Source organism: Dendrobium catenatum, unplaced genomic scaffold (assembly GCF_001605985.2).
Source record: "Dendrobium catenatum unplaced genomic scaffold, ASM160598v2 original_scaffold_96786, whole genome shotgun sequence".
Taxonomy (NCBI): Eukaryota; Viridiplantae; Streptophyta; class Magnoliopsida; order Asparagales; family Orchidaceae; genus Dendrobium; species Dendrobium catenatum.
The window spans coordinates 823,366-833,334 of record NW_021415225.1 but is presented as its reverse complement, the minus strand read 5'-3'; the positions used below and the strand labels follow the sequence as shown (position 1 = coordinate 833,334).

Below are 9,969 nucleotides of genomic sequence, written 5' to 3'. Positions count from 1 at the left end.
GGGTTGACCCGACAACCCAAACATGACCCGGGTAACCTGGATCCCCTCATCCTGCATGCGTGATGACTGTACCTCCCTCACCTAAGGCACGCGACTGTGCCCACTGGTCTCACCGTGGCACCTGTGACATGCAACTGCCTAGCTCTTGCTGCCTCAGGGCGCTCGGGTCGAGGCGTCGAGCCTTGCCTCCGATGGTCCAACCTTGTGCAACTGCGGCCACCTGTGGCTTGCCAAGTTGAGCGGCCCTCCTCCGCCAATCCGTCACTCCGCATGCCAGGCCTACTCACTCCATGCGAGACAAGCCTTTGTGACCCTTGCCTTGTCGCCAATCGCACACGAGGCCACGACGCCCAGGCCCTACTTGTGATGACTTGACCAGACCTCGCCCAAGCCCTACGCCCACGCAACTCATCGCTGCACCCGCGGGTTCGCGGGTCTCGGGTCGGGTCACCCGTGCAAGTCGGGTCCGGGTTTGAAATCTTCACCCGTTTAGCTAAACGGGTCAGATTTGGGTCAACTTGTTTATGCCCAGATCAACTCGGGTTGGATTCAATCCAACCCGTTGACATGAATATATAGACACCCCTAAGAAATATATGGCCATAAAAATCATAAGTTTGAAATAATTGAACATTTAACTGTATGAGTGCTCTAGATGGTCGTACATGGTTTGAATATTTTTGACATCGTTGGGAACATTGCAACGAGTATCATTTTTACTAAAAAATTGAAATATCTGGGAACACATTAGGTAAATGAAATAATTTTCTATGCTGTAATTTGCACTGAATTCATAAGATTCGAGTGTGGATTTTAATTTGCCCAGGAATAGATTTCTGGTCCTATTACTCGGAAAACATACTATTTCTGTTGCAATAATGACATTTCTGAATATAAACAAGCAGGTTTTCTCTCATATTAAGCGTCATTTTGGGGACTTCCAGCAGAAGTATTAGAGCCGGGACACTGGAGCTGCTGACATTGCATAGGTAGCCAATTCCTTTCTCAAGATCTTTCCAGCTGCAGACTTTGGTATAGAATTGACAAAAGAGACTTTGCGTATTTTCTTGTATGGTGCAACCTGCTTAGAGAATGCAGAAACAAAGCATGTATTATCTATTTTGTATCATAATTACTAACACTAGAAACAAGCATTGCAGATAATTTATATACCTTCTTTGCCACATAATCCATCACCTCTACTGCACTAATCTTGCTTCCTGGTTGCCTCACCACAAATGCCATAGGTATCTGTCCTACTTCTTCTTGTGGATATCTATATTTGAGTACAAAAGATTAAAAAGAAAAAAGAAAACTGACAGCATTTACGAAATTGATATGAATGAAGTCCTTCACAGAATAAAAAACTTACGGGACAACAGCAGCATCAATAATTTCCGGCGAAGATTGAAGAACTTGTTCTAATTCAGCTGGTGGAACCTGGGAGTCCATCAATATCACTTTATGATGAAATTAAAGTTTTGTTTGGGACAATTTTTGTTGTTTATTAAAGCGATTTTTTAGTACAAAAGTTAAAATTTATATACTAGAAAGCTTCTTGAAGAAGTAACAAGAAAGTCATCCCAAAGGAAGTCTAAGTTGCAGAAAGTTATTAGGTCCGGTCACCGGACGTAGAGATACGTCTGAACACCAATAAAATATTGACATGTGCAATGTACACGTGTTCGCCGAATTTTAAGTCAAGCATGTCAAAAGCGCAGGTAATGTGCAGGTAAAGCGCAGTCAAAAAGCACAGGTAAAGCACATGTAAAGCGCAATCAAAGCGCGGTCAAAATGCAGTCCACGTGACATGTTTTAATTGAATGTGCGGTGACCGGACCTAATAATTTTCCATAAGTTACAGAGTTTCTTGGTTTTACGGAATGCAGAGTTTTTTCTAATTCTAGCTCACAACCAGGTACTTTTTTTAATCTTAATAAATTTTATCTATTTATTTATTTCTGAACGTGAAATCCCAACCAAACAGTCTATATTTAGCTGCGTTTCCAATCACGAAATACCTGATAAGCTTTGTACTTTATCAGCTCCTTCAACCTGTCAACAATGTAAATGTAGCCATTGTCGTCAATGTAGCACAGGTCTCCAGTCTTCAACCAGCCTTTGCAATCAAATGTCTTCACATTTGCCTCCTCATCACCAACATAACCTGAAATGGAAATAATTGTGCTAGAAGTTAAGCATATTAAATTTCTGTGGATTTTGGAGTTATAAGATGAGCACGAAAACGAAATAATAAAGCATCAAAGTTCGTGCAGGAATTTCTTCTGCATATTTATAAATAGTTAAATACTTAGGGTCATATAACAAAAGATGCATTTCTACGGTCAGTGAACATAAAACTAACTGAGCCAAATTTTTTGCATAAATAGCCAATGACTGGTCTGTAATCTCACACAATGGCATTGTCAAAACTCAAAACTATGGCTATTTTGTATCATATTAATTTATGTTTTTCAACTTATTCAAATTTTCTTTGTATCAATTCTCAAAAGTTTTGATTTTGACAGATACAGAAATTTATTTGAAGTTTTTTTTTTCCGTAATTTGATTTTCAGATAGCTTTTACATACCTTTCATGACTGCAGGGCTTCTTATCCATAACTCGCCCTGTTGGCCTATAGATAAGAATTCTCTGGTGAGGGGATCGACGATTTTAGCCTCAAGGTTCTCACTAAGGCGGCCAACGGACCTTTGTTGCTTGCATTCGTCTGCGTAAATCATCCTGGAAATCCCTCCTGCCTCCGTCGAGCCATATGCCTACATTAAATTAAAATTAGTATTTGACCTTAATATGCTTAACAAGTTATATTTGATTACCAAACTCAAGGCCATAAATGAACTGTTAATCCTCACTTTCCATGTCTTGGCCAGCCTTATGATGGGATCTAAGCGGTAAAGCTCAGATTTAATCACTTGATATAACTGATTAAAATGTAACTAATTGTCTGAGCAAGAAAGTCAGTTACTATAAGACTTTGAAACGGCAGCAAAAAGTTTTTTTTTTGGGACTTTTGAGCGAATAAACGCAAATTAACATACACATCATATATGTAAGTTTTGAACTCAAGAGCTCTTGGTTGATAGCCTAAGCTCCCAACCAACACATATGTTAGTATTTGATTCAGTTTTACATGTTAGTTTCGTTTTTACTGTTTAGCATTTGAATGTCATTTTGTATCGTTGTATTTATAGCCTGGGTCAATATATAGAGGAGTTTGCAGAGATGTGAATGAATTTAAATCGGTTTCTATTTTTTCCCCAAAATCGTGATTTCCCTCTCTCCCTCTAATTTCCCTTCACAGGAAATTCTAGTTGCTATAGAAGACAGGGCAAAGGCAAGGGAAATTCAATTGAAAGCTCATAGCGTGATACTTCTTTTGCTTGGAGACGAAGTATTAAGAGAAGCGGCGGAGAAAGATTCAGCAGTGAAGATTTAGGAGAAGCTTGAATCACTTTATTTGAAGAGATCACACGCCAACTAATTGTATTTGAAGGAATCTTTGTATCTCTACTGACCTCAGGAAACACCTAGATGAATTCAACAAGATCATTCTTGATCTCAAGAACGTTTATGTTAGAATTGAAGAAGAAGATCAAGGCATCATTCTTCTTAGACCTCAGGAAACACCTGCAGCGTGTTGCTGCGAGAGGAGGAATTGGTGGCAGTGCTTGGCCTAGACAACAAAGATTCAATTGAAGATCTCTCTTCCATTTTTTCTCAACAACATCAAAGCCGGTTGCATGACAACAAATAATAACTAGGGCTTATAATAACTGAGGAACTGTAGTAAACTGAGGTAATTGTAGCAACCAAGGGTATTATGACAATCGAAATGTTGTAACAATTGAGACAAGGCACCCCTTATAATCTAAAAAGAAAAAGAAAAGTTTCATACTTCGAGTTCTCTATTTTTTTTTTGGACTTTTGAGTCATTTAAGGCAAATTTATACACTCATCATATACGTAAGCTTCTCATCCACGACCTTTTAATTGGAAACCAAAGTTCTAAACCAACAAATCAAAATGAGCCGCATGAAGAGTCCTCTTCAACCCGAGTGAGGAAGTGTTTCTCATTTTAACATGAATAAAAAAAATTATGTTTGATGGTGCTTATTTTTCCAATGATAAAGTAGTAGAGGAGTTAGCTTTTTAACTTAAAAAGAAAAATTAGAATAGCAAGCAATTTGCCATTTTCCTATCTCTACTGAAGTGTTTATGAGTGTATCTATATTAAGAAGATAAATGAAAATATATATTAAACAAATAATTTATTTAGATCAGCTCTTTTTGAATAATTTTTATTTTATAAAAAAATAATCATTATATGATTTGAATTATAAATTTTTTGAAATTTTAATTTAATTTCTGTAATTGCTATTTCTTTTTAATTTGATGATAAACTTTTTATTTAGATGAATTTTAATACTTTCAAATCTACTTTAAAATGAATATGGAATATAGTTAATTAATCAATTATTACATTACTCTCATCTTGAAATAAATTCAATTATTTTAAAATATATTCAAATTAAATTTTAATTAAAATATTCTTACCTAAATTTTTTTCCTTCCGTACTTCTTACCAAATAACAAGTATTTAGGCTGAGCAATTATGGCAATAACCCTTTTTTTAATTTTTTTTTTTTTACCTATTCCAAGGTTTTGTTGCTTGCCGGTATAATTTTTTTATTATTTTATTTATTGTCTTAACAGATTATAATAAAGTATATAAAGGATAATGAACATAAAATTAATTTGTTTATAGACACTAAATAATATTAAAAAAATTGATGGTAAATATGTAAGTGTGCTCATTTCTTTTAAATAAAAAGTTAATGGCACACAAATTCTACGTTTTTTGTTAATGCTACACACAATTTTAAGTTAAGAAATCGCTAATTAGATATCTAGAAAAATAAGGAGGAATTTTATAGAATATATATATATTATATATAGTATATATATATTTATATTATTAACAGTCAATTTTTTTTGGATTTAAAATGTTTAATATATTTTAAAATTTATATTACGCTACATATTTATTTATATGTTTTTTAAAAAAAGTTCAAAATTTTAATAAAATTGTGAATTACATTTTTTGAACGAGAAATCCTGACAAATACTCTTTTCTTTATAATAAAACTCTTTCAATATCATTAGACTTTTTTTCCAATTCCATTTGCCGAAATAAGCATGTCAATGACGATTAGAAAAAAAAAGGAGAATTTTACTAAATACTACTTTATTTCATATTATTTACTATCTAACATCTTAAACATATATTAAATGACTACCATGGGTGGAACCATATAAGGCTTAGAGGGATTCTTCCTCCCAGTCAAGACAAAGAAAAAAAAAAAATTTATAGTGGTAAACATTTTTTTTTTTTATATAGGTTGAGTAAAAAAAATTTTGTCCCTCCTAAAAATTTTTTGCCCTTTCCCTAAAATTTTTTGTCCTTACTTGACGCTAATATCTATATATTTCTGCACCATTAGGCTAATATTCCTTTCATCTTCTTCATGATAAGTTAATCACATATTGCTTTTTTCTCTATTCTCTTGTTTATTTTTTAAAAAAAAACTTTTTGTAATATATAAGATGTATAATATTATTTTTAAATATTAATTATTTTTATACAGTATTTGCCCCCCTCAAAATGAAGCTGATTCGCCCTAAATTGACTACCACACATGATATAACTTTAACACCAAAATAATACACTCATATATTCATTCTAGCACTATCATCTTATAAATTTTAATATTTCATTTTATATATTCATATTTGTTTTATGGATGATAGATATGTAATATTAATATTTTAGATATTAGATATGTAAATTACATGAAAAAAGTGGTATGTATGCGAATCTTCAAAAAATAAATCATAACTAAACGCACCTGACAAATCGAGATGCCAGGGAACCGCGTCGAGAATCTCTCCGCCGCATCCTCCGACAACGGAGCTCCACCGCAGAATATGCGTTTCAGTGCCGAAATATCGTGCTGCATCACGTCCTCCGACCTAGCCATCGCCAAAACTACCGGCGGCGCCGCCGTCATCTGCGTAACGCCGTACTTCTCCGCAGCGCGCATCATATCCGGAAAAGTCACCCTATCCATCATCACCAACGTATCCCCGAGCGCTACTGTTTTTAGCGCAAAAAAGAATCCCAACGAGTGGAACATCGGTGCCGAAAGTAGAGTGACGTCCGGCCCGGCCTGGCCCGCTTGCAGGGCTTGGAACCCCGCCGTCATTGCGATGAAGTTACGATGCGTAAGAGCCGCAGCCTTCATGTGGCCCGTCGTCCCGGAGGAGAACTGTATCGCCGCCACATCGGACTGTTCGATGGCTGGGGAAGCTGAGGGGAAGATGACGTCGGCTTCGAGGAAGGAGCGGAAAGTCGGGGAGTCGAGTAAGAGGGTGGGGAGGTTAGAGGGGAGCTTGGAGACGGTGGAGGAGACGGCGAAGGCGATGGACGGGTTAGTGAGGCGAACGAGACGGGAAAGTTCAGAGGGACTGGCAGCGGGGTTGGCGGGGGAAATGGTGACGCCGAGAGAGAGGAGGGCGAAGTAGAGGATGGGAATGTCGAGGGTAGCAGGGGAGAGGATGAAGGCCACGTCGCTGCGGGAGAGACCTGCGTGAGCGTGCAGGGCGGAAGCGAGAGAGTTGACTCGGGAGAAGAAGCTTGGGAAGGAGACGGAGGCGGAGGTAGCGGCGTCGATTAGGGCGGGGTGGGAGGGGAGGGGAGAAGGGAGGAGGGAAAGAGCGAAGTCTGGGAAGGAGAGAGGGAGGAAAGGTGGAGGGAGAGGGATAGCTGGCCGGAGGCTATGGAAGGTTTTTGTTTCGGGACAAAAGCCGCTGCGGTGATCCATGGAAGGCTTTGGCGGCGGCGAAGGGCGGAGGAATTGTTGTTCTTCCATGAGCGAATGTGGGAATAAAAGCTAGAGCTGCAAAACAAGAGGTTTTTATTTTTGTTTTGGTGAGCATTCGGAAGGTTCATGCGTTGGCATTTATAGCGATCTTCTTAGACAGTAAGTAAAGGAGGAGCTCTCCTAGCTTTGAGAATTGATCGTCTCATGTTGTCCTAAACAAATAAATAAATAAAATCAGAATGCAACTTTTTAATTTTACATATATTTAATATTTAGTCAAAGTAATTGAAATTTTAAATAAAAATTTTGCAGTACAACCAAGTAGACACTAAAACATAAAAAGAGTATTGCATAATTCGCATCTTCAACGAAAATTCGCCATTTATAAAATTATTATTCTCTAAAAAGATAATTACTTAATTTAAACAACTTGGTAAAGTTAGACTAATAAGACAATTGGAAATCGAGAGATGGTTTTGCAAACTTTTTGGAACTTCAAAGGTGGAGGGGTTCAACATCCAACACACTAAAAATAATGGGCGGATCCCTGGTCAATCGAGGGTGGGCATTGAAAAATAAAATTTAATTCAGTAGAGGGGTCAATTTCGGAACTCCTTCCACCCCCCCACTCAAAAAATATTTTTGTCCGGTATGTTCGCAACTTCATAGCAAGAGGTTGTCACATTCGCAACCATGCCGCTTGTTCCCAGTCGCAATCCTCTTATTCGCAAGAGGTCTCGTTCGCCTTCTTGAAGAGGTCTCAGCAGCCTCTCTTTCGCAGTCGTAGCTCGCACCCCACAACCTTCATCTTCACAAATCTCCGTGTTTCGAGTCGCCTCTTCGCGAATCTTTCTGCTTTCAGTCACCTACGTGAATCTGGTCTTCCCGGTTTGCAGCCCCATTCTGCATTCGACATTATTGAAGGTAACTTTTATCTATTTTGACGCCTCCCTATTACTCCACTTGCTTTATTTCTATCTTCTCTTTTTTTCTTAGCTGCATATTGAAAAATTTTTGGTAGTTCTTATAGTTGGAAGGATTTTGCTTTCCAGTTCAAGTTGTTTAGCATTTCTTTAGAGTTTATATCAACAATGTTCATGAATCAGTCTAGTAGAAATTAACTTGTCTAGCTAAAATACAACCATTTGGTTCCTGTTGCCAAAAAGAGGAGGAAAAAACAGAGTGGCACTGAATCTAAATTTAGTTGTTATGAAATTGCAATGCGTATAGAAAGCTGGATAAAAAGTACATGGGGCACAAAATTAACATATGATATGTTTATAATCATAAAAATCATTTGGAACTCTTTTGATTTATATAAGAAATGAAAAATGATTTTTTTTTTTCTAATTATGTTATCATTTGTGATATATCATCAAAAAACTATCTTGATCGGCCACGAATCTCGAGTTAAAAATTAAGTTGCATGGAAACTTCAAAAATTAAATTGGCGACCATCTGAACTCCAATTTCAGCAAACTTACAGTCAAACTGAACGTCTATAAAATACATGCCTAATGACTCCAAATTCGACTCAATCCCAGCCCAAATGAGTCCAAAATGAAGACCCATAGCGCATTTGGAAGGTTCAATCCATAATTTGGATTATCAAATAGTTTTCAAACGTGACATGCTTATAGTAGAATCGAGAGGCTCGACGAGAAGAATCAACCGAGCCCAAGATCACCGAATTCTGATATCATTAAGACATTCAGATGCTCAGTAAATGGTCCATGATCGAGGGATATAACATCGGTCGTCTATCCAAACTACTCTCAATTTACCCTTGATCTTTCTCCTATTTATGGGACATGCTACTCTAAAAAAATTATAAATAGACCCCTCATTTCTAATAGAGGGGGACCCCTAGGGGGTGGAGGGAAGAAGGAGGTCGAAACAAGAAGAGAAAGAAGAAAAAGAAGAGAAGGAAGAGACCTCTCTTACCACTAGACTCTTCCTCGAGCACCTTCGGAATTCTTCCCAACAGTTGACTGATGCCGGAGATTTGCCCGACCGTCGACTTATGCCAGAGTTCTGCCCGTCCGCCAACTCACATCGAACTTCTGCCCGTCACCAAACTTATTCCCGTCATCACACTTTCAGCGGACTTTTACCCAACATCGCACTTCCGCACGTAGTCGGATTTATACCTAATGCCAAACTTCCGCGCATCTATAGACTTCTGCTCATCGGTGAACTTTCAACGGACATCTACCTGATGTTAAACTTCCCCCTGTCGCTTGACTTCTGCCCGTCGTCAAACTTCTACTCGATGCCGGACTTCCGCCCGTCGCCAGATTTCTACCAGCCACTAAATTTTCGCCCGTCAACTGTCCTTCCGACCACCTTCACAAGATAATAGTCTTTTCTAACAACTATCGCCCGCCGACTACGATACTTCTAATCTTTATCGCTTGCCGACCACGGTCCTTCTGACCTCCGTCGTCAAACAATGGTCTTTCCGACATTCGTCGCCAACCGACTATGGTTATGCCGACCAAATAAACATATAAAAACTGATTTATTCAAGTCCCATCATGTAATGCATGTTATGTGATGTATATTTATTACATCAATCAAAGGCCTTCCCCCAAGGAAGAGCCTCATTTGAAATCAACTGCAAATAATAGTGGATTCATTCAAACTGGGCCAGGCCCCGTGATTTTTCCCCTTTTTTCCACATAAAAATGTTGGTGTCTCTTATGAATGCTATACCCTTTCTGTTTATTTGTATGCGTACTGGATCTTCATATAAAGATAAGACGTTAAACTTTATATTTCTCTACCGCCGCGAATACTCCAGGACCCAACAATTTGTTTATAGTTCTATTTTATGAGTTTTCAAAGTTTTAATTCATTGCCAGATTGCTCATCCTTTAGGAAAGAATGTATGCTTATCTAACTAGCATTGAAACAACTTTGCTCTCTGATGTGATGTTTTGGAATTGTTTCTGTAGTTTGTGAAACTGCAAAATATGTTTATAATGAGTTTTCTTATAAAAGGCAGCCTAAAAACTATTTGAATTTTGCATTCTATAATGCTACGTTGTAGTTTTTATCATATGT

At 37.8% G+C, this 9,969-nt stretch overlaps 1 protein-coding gene across 1 annotated transcript; it reads right to left on the bottom strand.

Moving 5' to 3' along the window:
- Positions 1-913: 913 nt before the first annotated feature.
- Positions 914-6,951, bottom strand: LOC110109033 (4-coumarate--CoA ligase-like 7). Its single transcript, XM_020839929.2, has 6 exons — positions 5,929-6,951; positions 2,592-2,778; positions 2,022-2,167; positions 1,373-1,440; positions 1,174-1,276; positions 914-1,081 (listed from the first exon to the last, which is right to left on the bottom strand). Exons 1-6 carry the CDS (start codon positions 6,949-6,951, stop codon positions 953-955), a joined length of 1,656 nt encoding a protein of 551 aa, XP_020695588.2. The 3' UTR covers positions 914-952.
- Positions 6,952-9,969: the final 3,018 nt, after the last annotated feature.

Bases quoted from the DNA above. Each gene is read 5' to 3' on its own strand.
- LOC110109033 (XM_020839929.2), bottom strand. From the start codon at position 6,951: ATGGAAGAACAACAATTCCTCCGCCCTTCGCCGCCGCCAAAGCCTTCC. The intron at 2,779-5,928 runs GTGCGTTTAGTT...AATTTAATGTAG, and splicing joins CTGGCATCTCGATTTGTCAG to GCATATGGCTCGACGGAGGC. The intron at 1,082-1,173 runs GTATATAAATTA...TTCTCTAAGCAG, and splicing joins TGGATTATGTGGCAAAGAAG to GTTGCACCATACAAGAAAAT.